The sequence below is a fragment of the Enoplosus armatus genome, chromosome 20, assembly GCF_043641665.1.
Source record: "Enoplosus armatus isolate fEnoArm2 chromosome 20, fEnoArm2.hap1, whole genome shotgun sequence".
In the NCBI taxonomy this organism is placed as follows: domain Eukaryota; kingdom Metazoa; phylum Chordata; class Actinopteri; order Centrarchiformes; family Enoplosidae; genus Enoplosus; species Enoplosus armatus.
Window position 1 is genome coordinate 9010412 of NC_092199.1, and position 17636 is coordinate 9028047.

Sequence of the window (17636 nt, forward strand, 5' to 3'; positions counted from 1 at the left end):
CAGTGCAAAGGACTAGCCTTAATGACATTTCAATTTGAAAATGTGCAAATAAAAGTATGTATTAATGACAAGAAGTTCTTTATACCAGGCCTGGGGAAAAAACACAACAGGCCAACAAACTAAATGGACTAATGGCTGAGAAAACCTTCATAGCATACACTTCAAACAAGCACAAATTGTGTCCAAAACAGCTTGATAATAAGACACTGACAACAGGGTTAGGTCATTAACACTTTCATTGACCAATACATACAACTTATTTTTTTCTATCCAAAAACATTACACAGAAACCCTAAAATTACCAACAGAAAACATACTCTCAGTTTTTCTTTATGGCTGGAGAAAACAATCCACATGAAATCTGGTTTGGTGAAAATAAGCACAACATTTTGCATATTCAGAAACAACAACATTTTTCAAAGCTTGACCTCTGGGTGGTAATGAAACGAGTCATGTGGACAGTAGGACTTAGCAACAGGAAGCAGTACTTTGACTGTTTAAGTAAGGCACCTCAGGTTACAGTGTGGAAGCATCTGCATATTCACCGGCAAACAAAGACAGCACCAACATCTTCCTGCAAAAGCTATTTAACAAAATGTACAAAATCATTTTGATGCTTTTACTCCACTGTAATTTAATGTTGAACACGGCGGCAACAAACATTTATCCAGCTTTGTCATAGACTTCAAGGGTTACGTAATTTTCCATCCTCTTTACCAACAGTCCCAAACCCACATATCTTCAGTTCACATTGATATAAACACATTTTGGAAACGGGAAACCAAAATTCTTGACGATTATTTTTCTGTTGATCGACTAACTGATTATTCAACTAATAGTTTGAGCCCTGAATCAAAATATTGCATTATAATCACTATCTGTAATATATCTGCATGAACATGTACCATTTATTATCCCTGTTTATTTCTTGGTCCTCATAGGACAGAGCTATTAAGACTGACACAAGGAAATCCTGACACTAATACTCACGTATAACTATTTCAATGTTATCAATACTGTTGAAAAGAATGTAAACTGGGGGCCGTGCCGTGTTTATACACAGTATGGTCACACAAATGTAAATACTGTGTCCGAGAAGGATTTGCATTGCATTTTAAAATAACAACAGAAGTCAAAGTCTGTATTTCAGATCCACTCAGAACCCTTTATGACTCCATATTTGCTGCCACTACTGCTGCTGCCTCTGTCAGCGTCTGCCTTGCTCAAGGGGTGTTTGGAGACCTGCCTGTGTGTACGTTCGCGGTGAAGTTTGCAGTGGTTATTACTGTGGCTCTGTGGCTGGCTGTAGGCCTGATTGTCAGCCTCCAGCCTGTTCTGAGGCTGACGGATGTCCTTATCAACACCTCTGGGGGAATCTCCCATCCCTGCTCTGCACAGGTTTTCATCATTATTGGTGTACTGCTGACGCTCCTCTTGGGCAATGTTCACGTGGTTCTGCCGACATGCCATCTTGGCGTTAGTGAGATCAGTGATGGGTAGTGGTTGGTCGTGGTGTCCTGTGGATACCAGAGGAGGCTTGATGGCGATGTTGTACCCAGGTGGAGCTGATGGTGCGTTCCAAGAAAAAGGGTAGCTGCTGTAATCCTCTCCGCTCAATCCTGCATCATTAAGAGCTCCTTGTCCCCGCGTCAGCCCGTACAGCTCATCGTCATGGAGCTGCACCCGGCGCGAGCGTACAATCTCGCAGATGGTTCCTATGCCCAGGTGAAGCATCTCCCATATATTGAGTGCCAGACAGAGCAGGGAGACTGTGTACATGATGAGGAGGAAGATGGTTTTCTCAGTGGGCCGTGACACGAAGCAGTCCACGCTGTGAGGGCAGGGCAGGTCTGAGCACACGTAGGAGGCGGGCACAGCAAATCCATACAGGGCATACTGTCCACACAAGAAAGCCACCTCCAGCACGGAGCGGGCCAAGAGCTGAAGGACATAAATCCGCATCAGTCCATCCTCTTTGATACGCTGGCGCCCATCATGGCGCACCTTGACCTTCACTTGTCCATCACCACAGTTTGCTTTTGCCACTCCGCCACCATCACTTTCCACCTCTGCCATTTCATAGATCATTGGGTCTTCCTCTTGGTCATCCTCAGCCTCTTCAATGCCCCTGTGCTGCTTTCTGCCTGCAAGATAGTGCTTTTTGGGTTTCCTCCGCGAAAATCCACTCACTCCGCCACTGTCCGTCTGCTCCTCTGCGTGAGCAATTTTGTTGACGGCGTAGCCCAGGTACATGAGTGAAGGTGCGGCCACCAGAATGATTTGGAAAACCCAGAAGCGGACGTGTGAGAGCGGAGCGAAGGCGTCGTAGCAGACGTTCTCGCAGCCCGGCTGGCCTGAGTTGCAGACAAATTTGCTCTGCTCATCATAGTAGATGGACTCGCCTCCGACGGCCGTCAACACGATACGGAAAACAATCAGGACAGTGAGCCAGATCTTGCCCACAAATGTAGAATGGTTGTGGATTTCTTCCAGCAGGCGAGTCAGGAAACTCCAACTCATGGTAGTGGCAGGGAAACTACAGTGAGATTCAACACACGCCTCCTGTTACTCCCCTGTGGAGAGAGCAGAAATTATTAACCTCTGCACCATGCAAACAACACTAGAAGGAAAGTATCCACATTAATACTAATAATTAAATTAGACCAAGCTAAATATCTGCCCAGAACTATGTAGAAGAAATCACTTTACAGGCACTCTTTCCTTCTTAACAGTGCCAGATATGTGGAGAAAAAAACAAAAAAAAGTATTTAACATTTCTTTTTGTGTGTGTTTCTCAATTTGTCTCTCTTTCCCACACACACAGAATAAATAGAAGTTTTAATCCTACAAATAAAGACACCCCACACTCCTCTGGCGTATTCACAAAGTATTTTAGCTCCAAGCACTTTGTCTTTCCAACAGTATACATGGTTATCAAATAGTGCATTTCTCCACAATAACAACACGTTTATCCTGGATTCTTTTAATGGCTGTGCCCTAAAGCTCATGTCTAAACATACCCTTGGCATTGTTACACAAAGGGAAGAGTAATGACAATGGTGGAATGCCTAACCATAATTGCTATTGTTAACTGAATGTCCTTGATAGGCATTTTACTTTAGGACATTGCTATGTCTGACCATCCAGAAAAACTTTCTCATCTCATCTCATCAAATAAAAACAATTTTTGTGCTGGAAACAACTAATGAAATACTAAAAACCTGAAGATAAAATGACTTAACTTAAAGCCACAATATGAACTACTATACTAGCTTTCAATATGGCTCAGCTCCATGCTAACACTTTTCTTTGTGCTGTAATTAGCTACACACGTCTGGGGTGAAGAGATGCTCTGAGGCAGTGACACACTAGATGGCTAGCTAACTGGCTACATACAGTAGATGTGAAGCAGCAAGAGCCCCCCCCCCCACAAACACACAAATGTCTGAAAAGATGAAAAGCAATGTATAATTGAAATTAGTGTAGAAAGTATACTTTCCTCTTTTGGTTGAATTTAGATGCTAAACTCCCTTTTTTCCCTCTAGTGAACTAGACCACCTCATACTATACCTAACCTTGAAAAAACTCTGTTTAACCTGCAGACATCCATCTGCCCAAAACCTCCTCTTCAGACATCTCCACGAGTCACTCATGTAAGAGGAAATCTAAAAGGTTCAGCTCACTTCTGTGGGACTGTGTCTGCATATGTGATTTTTGTGTGTATGAGTGCGGGGGGTTTCTTAGGATAGTGTATATTCCAACAATCGAGGTTCCTGCACGGTTGCTTGTAATAACATGCACTTGACATCGACATTAGTTTGCAGTTTTGATCATTGCGTGACGACACTATTGACTGACCACATGAAACATAACATGGGCTTTACTGTTATTTGTTTTATGACTGAAACAATTAATCAGTTAGTCAATGGGAAGAAAATTAGACAGTAAAAATTGTAATAGTTGACTCTTTTCATGAAAATTGTTCGAGAAAAAAAAGCAAACATTTGGTGGAGAAGGAGCCAGTCAGAGGCACGAACCAGATTGGTAGAGAATTCAAAACACTTTGTTGCTGCAGTTGTTAAAATAAACTTGTAAACTGATTTAAGCCATATCATAAAATCGGTTTCCAATTACATTAAGCTCAATGATTGGATGTTTCTTGCCAAAATCCACCATGAGAGTTGTAGTTGTAAAATGTATTTATACAAGATCAAATGCAATTTATTTATTTTACAAGTGCCTACACAGGGCTCCCTATACTTTTATTGATGCCATACCACTGAAAATTTCTATCACTGACACTTTGTATATAATAGCCATACTGACACACTGTCGCACTGAGTCAGTGTGACATTTTATCCTACAACAATAAATAAATAAATAAATAAACCACATCCAGCTGCTGTTAACATGCTTCCTCATGTCTCACTCTATAAAGAAAAAGAAATCCTGACGGTCTCATTAAGAGTCACATGCCCTCTAAAACTGCACATCTGGCCATGTTGTGTAATGTACTATTTGGAAGCCCAGTAGCACAGCTATCACCACCCAAACACAAGTCTCGGGATGGAAAGAAACTGGGAACACTCCCTCACATTGCTCATTTTCATCTCAGCTCATCAGCAAAGCAAATCGTGCTGCTGCACAGCAATAGAGAGTAATTTAATTCCAAGCCATAAAATAATGCATTTTAGGTCATAACAATCCTATGTAACACCTACTGTACAAAACACATTTAGGTCTAATTGATCCTCTTGAATGGAAGCAATTGCTCAAAAATATGAACCAAGTCTTGTCCAAGTCTTTACAAAACTTGAATATACCCTGTGGAGTTAAATATTGATTTGTGCTCTGCCAGCATGTGAACAAGGACGCACATGCACAGAGGTTTATTATTTCTGCCAACTGCATTTTTCACAGCTTTCACAGGTCTGATTTTCTACATTTCGTGGATCATTTCTATTGGTCACGATAGTATTTTACTCACCAGCCTAGTTATTACAAATTTGACACCACTAGGGGGGATCCAGTTGGGCAAGAAAAGCAAGTAGTCAGACGACAAAGTATACCATCCTTATTTTGAAGGGAAAAGAGAGCCTCAACCTCCCAACACAGACACAAACCAATGTAATAATAAAATGAACACGTGTTTAGATGATTACCTTTCAGTTTTTGTTGCCAGATGTTTGTGATAAACTCACTATTCTCTTGTTATGCACCAAACCAGAGCCTTTTTTCTGGCAGGTATCTATGTGAAACCATACAGTGGTAAGTGGACCAGAAAAATAACTCCACGTCTTGATATAAAACCTCCACTCATTCTTTGCAAAAAACCTGCCAGGTCTCTAAATTGATAATCCAAAATCCAGCTCCATAGCCCAAGTTGCTAGTAGTGCTACATCGAATGCCTGACGGTGATACAGTGCATTTTCCCCAGATGTCTCCCAGCCTCAGACCGACAGCCTCCAGCTCCCTACAGTGCCAGTAAAAGAACTATTTGAGGAGTGTAACTTTAAAGAGCAGCCAGCCTCGTACATGCCTATCTAAGAAGGCTTCAAGCTGTGAACGTGAAGGTTTGTGGTTTCCTTCAAAGCAGTTAAAGTGATGCTCCACCCAAAATCTATCTTTTGAGTATGAAACACTCAGCCACTATTAACTTGAAAGGCGACTGTAAAACGTTTGTAGTTTGCTGACACTGCACTTTCTTTTTTAAATATATTTTGGGGGGGGGGGGGGTTCTTGATTAGACACATACTACGCACTAGAAAGCTGACGGGGGAAAAAAGGGAAATGAGAGGAGAGAATGACATGTAACAAAGGTCCCTGGCTGGAGTCACGCTGCAATCCACATGGTCAGCATCTTTGTGCATCATCTACAGTGTCTGCGTATTGCCCTTTAGCCAACGAGTATTAATAAAGACTGAATCAAAAATAAAGAGCTATGACAATAACAGGCAGATACTGCAAGTGTAATCACCCACATGTTGGATTCAAATTCCTTGTAATGTATGTTACTTGGCAATAAACAGTTTCTGATTCTGATTCTGATTCAGCTTCTCCGATCATCTCCAGACATGGAGCCCACAGGGTAGAGGGGGCCATCTCCTCAAACATGTCAAACCACACACACAAGATTCACTATGTGTAACATAACATGATCTAGACACAAGCCTCTAGCGTGGAGTGCTAATTTGTCATGCCGAGGACACCAATACAAGTACGCTATGCTTGCATAAGAAATCAATCATCCAGCTAAAAACAGCTGGGAACTACCCAGTATTACTATATGCACTGGAGGATTAGTGCCTTGTACAAAGGCGTCTATGTTATTTTACTATGAAAGTAAACAATTAATCCATTGACTACATTCTACAGAATTTGCCTTTAGTATTAGTGTATTTTTGATTTGATGAAAAAACTGCTACTCTTCCTCCTTCTTGTCAACTACTTTAACTAATAACAATAATTTAAGTAGTAATGAATCTCAGTGTCTTTACAGCACCGGGGCTTAAAACATTGAAATCATTCTATGTATTTCGGCATATTGAAGTGAGTCTTATTACCTCTTTTTGTTTTAACCTTCCTATCTTCCTCGTTTTTTTCGGCCAGAATTCAGGGATATTTCAAACCCCATGTGCCTGCAAAGGGAACAAAGATAACACCACAAAACATCTGTTTAATCATATTCCTCACAGTTTTTATATTTGACAGGAGAATTCTTAATTGACACTTTCATGGTTATAACGCATAAAGCTTTATAACTGTTTGAAATCTAAAATGCATTTTATTGTAGAAGAAAACTGAACATTACAATTAAAGTTGTCAAAGCTTAAGTCTATATGTTCATCCGATCACTAATCATTTTTTACAGTTGAAAAGATACTGTAAATGTACAGGTTGCACAGCTTTTTCAAATCAAATACCCCATAAAGAAAACCATGCAAAACCACAGATCCAGACAATTATATTAAGATTTTGTGCTGTACTTGGTTTCCGATAAAGCACAAAATAATTTAGCCAACTGCTTGGACTGTAGTAATGATACATATAGGACTGACATGATAAATTAAGTTCAATAAATGATAAATAAATAATTAAAATGTATTATATACTTCTTATTACTGCATGTACTGCAATGGAAAGTCGATTAATCAATGGGACAGAACGATAACAGCCAGCAATTTTAATAGATTTTGATTTTGATAATGATCGTTACACCCCCTGGACCTTCAAAACCACAACTGGACATCCACAGACATCATTTTGGTGCTAGCAACATTAAGCTAACGTTAAGATAACTAACGTTAAGACAGTCAAAAGGTTTGGCAAGAGGGTTGTTTTTTGTTTTGGCCTAAATGAAAATATGTTGTATAATTTATCAATGCCTATCAATTGTTATCAAGTATATTTGTCAAGTTACAGTAACTTAAAAAAGCCTGTAAAATACATATATGTGACAAAGTTAATCTGCCGCTAAGTAACCGAACATGCTAGCAAACATTAGTAACATAACTAGCTAAATCAGCTAACCTAGCATGACAGTTTGTTAAGTGAAAATTCATCCAATTAACCTGGAAAATAGTGAGACAAATCTCGTGCTATTTCCAGTACCTTACCTTTTCCCCTGTAATCTTCTGGTAATTTTCCTAAAATATAATTTCACAAGTAACAAGAGACCGATATATTTGTCTACCTTGTGGATGAATTCACCTCAGCATCCTCACCTTTTCAGACGCAAATTTGGCGCCGCTCCACTCTGTCAGAAAGCTGGATCAACGTTGACCATCAGAAATCAACCGGCAAGTTACGGCACTTCTGTACAGGGGAAATAAAATCTTCATCGCCGAATTACAGCAAAACGTACGGTATTTACGTTCTCTCATAAAAATGTATTCAAAGTTTTAAGTGAAGGAAGTTCATACTAATTTGAGTGTTTTCATCTCGGAGACTGGACTAGGGTGGGAGAGGGCTTGATTGTATAAGCAGAGGAAAGACAAATGGGCTGGTGCAAAGCAAGGAGGGGCTGTGTGTGTGTGTGTGTGTGTGTGTGTGTGTGTGTGTGAGAGAGAGAGAGAGAGAGAGAGAGCGAGAGAGAGAGAGAGATAACACAAATATCTCACCATTTTACAAATTCACAACTTTCTGTACATAATTGTATCAAATTAATATAAATTATTGGGACATAATATGGCCTTTTTAAGGAAAATATTTCATGAAAGCACTGTCATTAAAAGGCAATCTATGACCCCCCAGTCAATAGCACACCTGCATTTGTTTCTCACTGCATCCCTGACAACAAGTCACCTTTTGTGTGTGCAGTTGAATACCAAAGCAGTCTTAATCTTGTGTGAGAAATTCCAGTTCTACTACTGTGTAAAAACATTGCACAGCCACAGTCCGTTATTTGAAGTCACATATTTTCTAAGGTTACGACCCATTTTCTTCATCTTTGTCTATCTGTCATTGTGGACGTATGGATTATCTTGTGACAAATGACGACCTTGTCTATAAATGGCAGATTGATCCACTCCAGACAGGGCAGATACATGGGTGCTGATTTATCAACAATGCGCAGATATGGTTTAATAGGTCAAAATGTGTGTGTTAATCATACTACTACATCTTTTTCAATAGAATGCTGAGTTTCATTTTAAAGTTTCTGGTTTCCTCCAGTTCCTTCTAGTTCTGGCTGCAACAAGCGGTAGAAAGAGTTGGTCATGAGCCAGCGCTTTATGAGAAGGGCAAAGACCAGAGTTTTCAGACAACACATATATTTACCTCATTTAGTCTGAGACTGAACAGACACCAACAATTCGTTTTATCTTCTTCCATCAGGCTTTGGATACAAATCGTGGATCCGTAAAGTTTGTTTCATCGGGAGCTTTTTGTCTTCTGCTATCAAGTCCTCAGCAAGCTGCCTTAAAGGGGCACTCCATGAATTTTACACTTAAAGGTCAGTTTAGTTGTCATGGAGGAACTCAGCCTGTGTAAAAACAGCTGTATGTCATCTGTAGCTCTGCTGGGACCTTTCTAAACAGCCTGTGTACAAAGCCTGTGAAGTTTAAAAGATGAGGCCAGTTAAAAGGCCCTGAGGCTCTAATGAAAGATGCTATCTAGATGCATTCTGGGAATTATAGGATCCCAGTGTTTTTTGATCCATACTATTGACCTTACACGTTTCAGCAACAAGGAAGTGCTCTAACTCCTCTTTCTGTCTTTTAACTTCCTGTCTACACCGGACGTGGGAATGTGTTGCGTTGTGTAGATTGACATCTCCTGCTCGTGATCACCTTCCACCTACATTTTAGCAAATACCTGACCAGTTTTTTAATATAACGTAGAGCATGAAGGACTTGTGCAAGTAAAATATACATTATATATTAAATGTGTGTTGATAAATCAGATTTAAGACCAACAAAGTAAAACCCATCAGGTTAATGATCATTTGATAAGAATGTAAATGTTAATAACTTAATAATCGACATCATCTTACTGATAAGTTAGCATCAGAGCTCTTGAAAATTTTCACTATAGACTACTACTAGCACGATGACTACTAATAGACAACTACTGCAACACAAAGTACTGTAAGCTAATTAAGGCAGAACATAACTTTGTGCCAAAGAACATTATTTGAATCCCATACCTGCGGTGGATGTGGTGTTGTTAGGCCTCGTGACCTCCTCCTAAATGTGGACCAACTTTGATGTACGGTAGGCTGTGTGAAACGTTCAGGACTGTGACTTTTTACATGTATTTACTATAGTCGGAAATTAAACAGGAAATTAAAAGACAACACCGGAAATGGAACAAGGTCAGTAGATTAAAAGTCAGGATATTTCGGCGTCTGCTGTTTTGCTTCTGACCATTCTTTTTAAAAGCGCAAGTCCCTTAACTTTAAGTGTGATACTAAATTGGAGTGCCCCTTTAATAACACCATGGACTACTTTTGCCAAGAACATTTAGTTCTGATCATTTTAAACTACGTATTTTTTGTATGCCCCACAAGATAGTTTTCGTCAACTTCTACAGCTTCTGCAGATAACTTATGAACAGAATGAGAGCAGTAAGGCTTATTTTCTGATACTCAAGGACATGCAGATACAATTCAAGCATTGTGATTTTCCCCCTGTGGCTGATGACCTACAAGCGAAGGAATCTTAGTTTTATCTCCACCATTCATCTCAAGGACATAGACAAACACCAGCTCAGGCGGCTGACACTTTCCATCTCCATTTGTTCCTAACTGACTGTTTTTGCCTCTGCTCAAAGCTATTAGCTTGACTTTTGGCCGGCATTGTATTCTTAAACTATCAGCAGAGGAATCAAACACAGAGGAGTGGAAACACTTCCATCCCTAATCAACCTGATAGCTTTTTGGCATGAGAAGTCCGCATCCTAATACAGAGCAACCTCTTACAAGGCCCAAGTCCCTTAACTGAGTTATCTCTCACCTCGGAAGGAGTAATTGAATGGAGAAAAATCAATGAGGGTATCAATAAAAACAATCATCGTACAGCCCTGCCAATTTAAAGCATTTTAACAGTTGAGTGTCTTCTGTTATTGGTGGGGGGGAGGGCTGTATCAGCTGGTATGTGGATATTGATGGGAAGGTACAACAGGAGGTGGGGAGTCTGTCATTGACGAGTTCAAGATCCTCAAATGCGATTTGTCATCATTCTCCACGGATTGATGTTAATTGGATTTTCTATCCATTCACTTACCTGTGGAGGTCATTGGAAAATTGGGTTGGACAGCAAGTTATCTTTTGCCTATTTAATCACAATGGACACAGCCATGTGCTCTTCCCCTAACAACATCAGCCTCAATATCACCTAAATTGAAGGATCAATTCTTGTAGGATCAATTGGGCTGAGAGATGCAAAAGTCCAGAGCTAACAGAGAGGTTTCTCTAAAGAGTGACAGCTAAATCATGTCGGGAAAAGAAGACGGCAACACATAAGTAGGCCAACAAAAGCAAAAGTTAAGTGTGGACTACAAGTGTTTTGTAGAGTCAGCTTTTTGCTGGTGACGTTGTCATTAAGGGCCCTGGACTGACAACAGAAAATATAATAGCAGACAACAACAATGACATGGAAACACCCGAGGGACGGAGTGACAGAATAGATCAGAGAGAGGGAATCAGATGTGGAGAGAGAACAATGTTGGAGAGATTGGATGTAAAGACAGACCCGTGGCGTGCCTTTATCTGATCTGACAGGAGTCAAACTAGAGAGGAAGAAGGCAGTGCAGGGGGACACATAAAATAGGGGTTAAATGCAGAAATGAGGTTATAGCAGACACAAAAACAACACAATTCCACACAAGCTGGATCAACAAATTACTTGGCTGACTTCAGCAGCGTCTCAAACTCACATGGTGATGGTGACATGGTGCACGCACAAACACGACGTGGTGTCCCCGTCACCGCAGCCTCGAGCCTTTGCTGTCATATTCTCTGAGAGTCCTTTCATGAATTCATATCAGCACTGCTGTTTACGCCGAAGGAAAACTCATTCTGTTGTTGTCACATGGATTCTCTCATTATCCCATATTAGCTTGGTTTACTATAAGAACTGACAAGTGTCTTTTACTGCACAGGAGACCCCTAAGCAGTTTTGATAGATATACGTTGACTTGGCGCCATCTTCTGGTCAAGAGATGTATGCCGTAGTTGAGTTCTGCACATACTGTAAACCAGTTGATCCCAACCCCTTTGGTTTGTCGAACTAAGCTCTTAAAACAAAGCTTTCTACCCAGGCCCTAGTGTGGACATGAGTTAGGAGCAGTTCATTGTAAGGCTTTTAGAAGCCCGATGAGCTGAAAGTATAAAATTTTACTTTTATTTGCTTGATTTTATTTAACTGTGATGTGGTGATTTTTATGTAAAGCACTTATAACTTTGTTTTGACAAGGACAACACATGTTAAATAATATCAGTATGGTGTAAATGTAAACAAGACATATAAAAGTGAAGTAATAAATAAATGTTACTGTATATCCCTCAACTTTCTCTGGTTTGGATGGAAACTGTAGTTAATAGGACTCAAGTACAGAATCCAGTCGACACTGAGGTGGATATTGGTTCAACTGTCTGAATTCAGCCCAACGTGCTAAACACAACCTCTAATTGAATAGTAAGGATCTTAACTCATCAAATTACACATGGTTTCTATATTGAGGGATGGAACATAATCATGTGGCTTTTACCTTAAAGACGAGCATTGCAACTTTCATCTTCTCCTCTTCCTTTTCCACTTGACTCTCACTCCACTGACCCTGCCACCTCCACTTCTCTGTCTCTCATCCGCTGTCCTCTAATCCTGCCCTTCTGTCTTCACTCTGTCCTTGGGCTGTCTGAAGTCCTGCAAGTTGAGAAAGTGGTTTGGATGACTCCTCTCACTCCGGGTCTCTCTGTCCTCCTTTCTCTTCTTCTGCCTCTGCTGCTGAATCTACATGTCACCTACTTTGAGAGGACGAATTGCGTCATGTGAGGGTTCTTCTCCTTGTCCCTTCCCCTAAATCACTCCCACATTTTTTTCTAATTTCTTCGACACCGGCTTGACGTTATCCCTCACATCAACCAATACATACCAGTATAACTCCGTTTGTTTCCGTCCAAAAGGAGAAAAAGAAAAAGAAATGACTTCAACGTTTAATCAATGATCAAAATTGTTGTCAACTATTTTTCTGTCGACCAACTAATCTACCAATTTCAGCTCTTATATATATATTTATATAAATGATAAGTAATAATGAATATTTGAAAAGTAAACGTGTAAGTAAAATATGATGGTATATGGTTGTCATGGAAATATATATATTTTTTACATTGATTTTTATTTAAGAATATATATTTTTTATATTTATTTTATTTTCAAGTTTTTATACTCGTCCTTAAAATGCTCAGAAAAATGGAAATAGGAGGATTTGACATTTTTGTGAAAACTGGGCAAAACAGATGCAGATCATATGATATGATCGAAAGCTCCCGAACAGATACTAAATGGACCTTGAGGTGAGATTATTTTGTCAATATGAACCTAAAACACCATTATGAAACAAGTTATGATGAGCCTAATTGGTCCTTAAGAGGAAACTAGATTGAGGACAGACGTATAGTCATGGCTGTGAAACACACAACAGAAATCGATTAGTCAGATAATGGCTTTATATTCCTGTTACACTGATGCATTACACACATAATTGGGTTACTGATTAAAAACACACACATCAAAGATACAACAAACCACGAATAATGAAAGAAAAGTAGCATATTAGTCGAGCAGAGTCCCAACAACACATCATTTTATTTGGTTGTTGTGAAGCCATAATACCATTTTAAAGTTGATTAAAAACACTTTAGTTTGGTGATCTGGGGTCAATTCACATCCCTGAAAATGTCAAGTTTTTCTTTCTGTTAAACCTTTTACATCATATCAAGTATATATTATAGCATTTAATTATTATTGCACAAAACTCCATGGAAGTTTTACAGGTACACGGACAGTTAAATGAAAATACCTCTACCTCTAGCAACAGAAGGAGTAAAGCTCACAGAACGTCTCCTAATCCCAAAGCATTAATGGATTAAAGATTTGATCTTAAAGAATTTCAGGATCAAACTCCATAAACATCTATACTTTTTTACTCACAAATAAACCTTTTGTTCTTAGAGCAGCAAATCTGAAAAAGCACATTTTTATAAACATGTATTATTATGTTTGCTTGTTAACACTTTCTTCTCTACTCCCTGAGAAACTAAAACACTGTTTTTTCAGCACTACAGCATAATATTGTTTTTTAAGGCTAGAAGTATTTCATTTATTAACAAACGTATTACTTATCTGTTTTACTGCTTTCCATCAGCACCCAAACGTTCTTAGTGTGAACTGTAATGGCTTGAACAAGATGTACAGTATGTGGATATGAATCACTTAAAATATGTATAATAAAAAATGAATGCAAATACACACAAAATTATTCATACTACATCCGGCCTAAAGTTACTAGACAGCACCAAAACCAGTGTGTGTTTACTTGTGTGTATACTAACATGGAAACCTTAAAAAAAATCAACAAATGTACAGCATACATGCCCCATCAGTACCAGAATTTAGACAGCTCATCGTAAACAGGATGCAAAAAGTAAAAGTTTTCACTTGCAAGTTTGAACAAGACAGAATGTCACAATTTCCTGAATTTAAACAGAATATTAATGTCCCTTTTAAATATATTTTTCAGTCCCTGTCATGAATTTAGTGAGGCAAAACGAGGTTACATGTTGATTTAATTATACAAATATAGTAAAGAGGCTGACACCCTCATCATCATTCACTCACGACACTGTCGTTTACTGGGATTACAATCGAACATAAAGAAGTTATTGAAGTCCTAAACAGATAGCCTTTTATTAATACTAATATCCACTGGGAGTTTTAATAGGGTACAAGTACAGTGAATCCTAGCTAATGACTACACAAATAGAATTTAAAATCTCGAAGTGGTACTTTGCATTACACTTTCTTTCATTATTTCAGAGACACATGGTATAATGTTGAGCCAAAGTGCAGGCATATGGCTACAGCGTTCCCTTTGGATCTCATGCTGGTGTAGATTACCATTGTATAATCAAGCCCTAGATTAGGTAACAGTATTGAGTGGCGGAGAGAGCACAGGTACTGTGCAAGAGTCTCCTTATCCCTGCTCTACGCCGGCCTTGTCCCTGCCTGACACGACATGTGTGGTCTTTTGTCCCAGGTAGTGCTATAACACCTGATCCTACTTAGGTGTCCATCATCGAGGCCTCGAGTGCAGCGTTAAGTGATTTAAAAAGAAGCCCGTCAACACAGAGAACCCACAAGGGTGGAACAGTAAGTTGTTGCTCTTGATCATTAAAATCTCTACACTCTTACAGTACACGTGACACAACATTTCACAGCTAAGGTTGCTCAAAAATGTCAGATACAGCGAGATATTCAAATGTAAAGTAAATTACATTCATATTGACAAGGGTGGTGTGTTAAATGAGCTGACTGTGTTGGATTTAGTTCCCTCCAGAGCACACGAGACACAACTTTGGTTAAGATCAGCATTTTGATCAGACTTGAAAACTGGAACTTAGTGCACCATCAATACTGCATAACTCCATTATTGATCATGATAATCTTGACCAGTGAGCTTATTTATTGGCATTCCAATGGGAGTCAAGTTTTAATACTGCATACACATTTAAAGCCTATTGATTAAGATGGCAATAGGCTTTTATACCAGGCTAGCATTAGAGAAATAGTTTGACATTTTGGGAAATACTTGAATTATTTGCTTTCTTGCCGAGAGTTAAATGAGAGGACCTATAAAACTCTCTTGTCTGTACGGTAAATATGCTGCTGGTTATCTTAGCTTAGCATTAAGACTGAATACAAGGGGAAACAGCTAGCCTGGCTCTGTCCAAAGGTAAGACATCCACCTTTCAGAGCCACTAAAAGTCACTACTTAACACACAAAAACAAATACTTAAAGCTTACAATTAAAAACAATAATTCACTGTTTTATGGTTGGTTATGTACTGGACTATTTCTTGGCCGGGTGCAGTGACTTCTGGAGTCTCCAGTGGTTGTCTGGCAATTGCTCCCAGCCAAGACATAGTCTGGCACATAACCCCTCAATAAAATCACAACTTGACATTGTCAGGCTAGCTGTTTCCCCCTGTTTTCAGTCTTTATGCTAAGCTAAGCTAACAGGCTGCTGGGTCCAGCTACATATTTACTGTACAGACATGGTGATTCAAATAGATGCACACTATTGGCTACACCTCTATAGCTTGTACCAAGTGTGGCTGGGGTAAAATCATGCATATCCTGCTGCTGACCAGGACTGGGGTTGGTGCACCTTTGATATATGTGCCCCCGTCTTTCACTCTCTCTTTCACACACACACACACACACACACACACACACACACACACACTGATCTCATCTCTCCTCCATTATTTTCTTCAGGCAGTCCACTATGTCCTCGCCGCTGACCCAAGGAGCTATGTTTGCCTTCAACTTGGCTGCCTGGGACTCTTGCATCTCCTGCAGCAGCCTGTGCATGGGGAAGTCCCTCCTGGGGAAGGCTGTGTCCCGGGGCCCCAGGGCCAGAGAGGGACAGATATCATTAGCCCCGTCTCCGATATAGAATACCTTCTGGAAAGGAGCACCACCACGCTCCTTTCGCCGGCCCGCCAAATACTCCCGAAGGATCACCTGCTTGCACATGTTGTCAGGACAATGGGAGCACGAGTGGGAGTGGAAAGGGAGCAGCACAAGCCGGCCACTCGCATCAAAACTGGCCGGGTTTGTGAAAATCTTCTGGAAAAGGTGACGCACTCCAGCACACTCCAGCCACGTCTCGATGAAGTACATGTTGGCGTCGGAGACCACCGCCAGCTCAAAGTCCTGCTTGTGGCTCTGCAGATACTGGAGAAGGTCCAAGAGGCCAGGTGTGGGTGGGATCTTCTCCACCGCTGAATGGATTGAGTCCTTAGACACGCCCTGCTCCGCCATATAAGCCAAGACCTTCTGCATGTGCTCATTGTAGTGCCCCTCCCTGTAGCTGTTTTTCAGCCAGTCAGGAAGCTGCTGGTCTGGTAGCGCACGCACCACAGCGTCATCACTGCTCTCGTTGATGATGGTCTCATCAAAGTCGAACAACACCAAAAAGCGCTGCTGCTGCGGTGCTGAATGGGTTAGGTTTGATGGGGCTGTCATCTTTGACGTGTGGAGGAAATGGTAAGTGGTCCCTTTCTAAGAAAAGCAGATGGGGGGAATGAAAATTTGTCAGTACGTTTTTTTTTTCTTTATCAAGGACAACTGAGGAGCACTCTTACTGCAGGTAACTCTAAAAATGTCATGTTATTAGCAGGTTGCCAGTCTGACATCACACTGTGTCCAGGGTTCAATTAAACTGCAGCAACTGAGGAAACATCAACATGTATAAATACTCTTAATTAGGCCATAGGCTGAAGGGGAAACATATGTTTACAAGAGGAAAGGAAGGGAGTTTAAATTAAACGAAAGGAACACATAAACAGGATGTTCATCCACTTAGCAAAAGAAAACAACCTCGAAGTAACCCATGTTCATTTTTGGGAAATATCAAACTGTTTTTCTTTAAATCACTGCAGTAGCCTCTAATATGCAACAAACAGTCAGACACTTCCTAATCTCATCGCAGTTCTTCACACAGACATTCCTTCATTCCTTTAGGATTGAGGGGAAAAAAACCCACTCAGACATTTATTTATACATGCCAGATCCCGCTCTGTTTACATAGCTGATATATTTGTAGCACAAGACTTTCACTGTTGCAGGCATGTGGCAGCCTGAGCGAAGAGAGAGCTGTTACAGCATGCATACCTTTACCATAAAGGGACTAAATATGAGTGGTAATGACAAACCAGCGTTGGTAAGATGTAAAAAAAAAAAAAAAAAGTAAACCTACTGTACAATTACAATTATTACTTTAGATCTATTTACATGCTATTTTATACTTCTACTACACTACATTTCAGAGGAAATATGGCTCTTTTTTTAAAAGACAAAATGGAGTTGAGACTAGAACTTTTTTACAACTGTTTTGCCTTATAAAAA

At 40.0% G+C, this 17636-nt stretch overlaps 2 protein-coding genes across 2 annotated transcripts; both read right to left on the bottom strand.

Moving 5' to 3' along the window:
* Positions 1–1146: 1146 nt before the first annotated feature.
* LOC139302993 (gap junction gamma-1 protein-like) lies at positions 1147–2520 on the bottom strand. The gene has a single exon (XM_070926676.1). The coding sequence runs from the start codon at positions 2518–2520 to the stop codon at positions 1147–1149; it is 1374 nt and encodes a 457-aa protein (XP_070782777.1).
* Positions 2521–15974: 13454 nt separating this feature from the next.
* Positions 15975–16754, bottom strand: LOC139303810 (probable phosphatase phospho1). The gene has a single exon (XM_070927664.1). The coding sequence runs from the start codon at positions 16752–16754 to the stop codon at positions 15975–15977; it is 780 nt and encodes a 259-aa protein (XP_070783765.1).
* Between the last annotated feature and the right edge of the window lie 882 nt (positions 16755–17636).

What these genes read in the sequence shown, in the direction of transcription:
- LOC139302993 (XM_070926676.1), bottom strand. Translation starts at nt 2,520, where the DNA reads ATGAGTTGGAGTTTCCTGACTCGCCTGCTGGAAGAAATCCACAACCAT.
- LOC139303810 (XM_070927664.1), bottom strand. Translation starts at nt 16,754, where the DNA reads ATGACAGCCCCATCAAACCTAACCCATTCAGCACCGCAGCAGCAGCGC.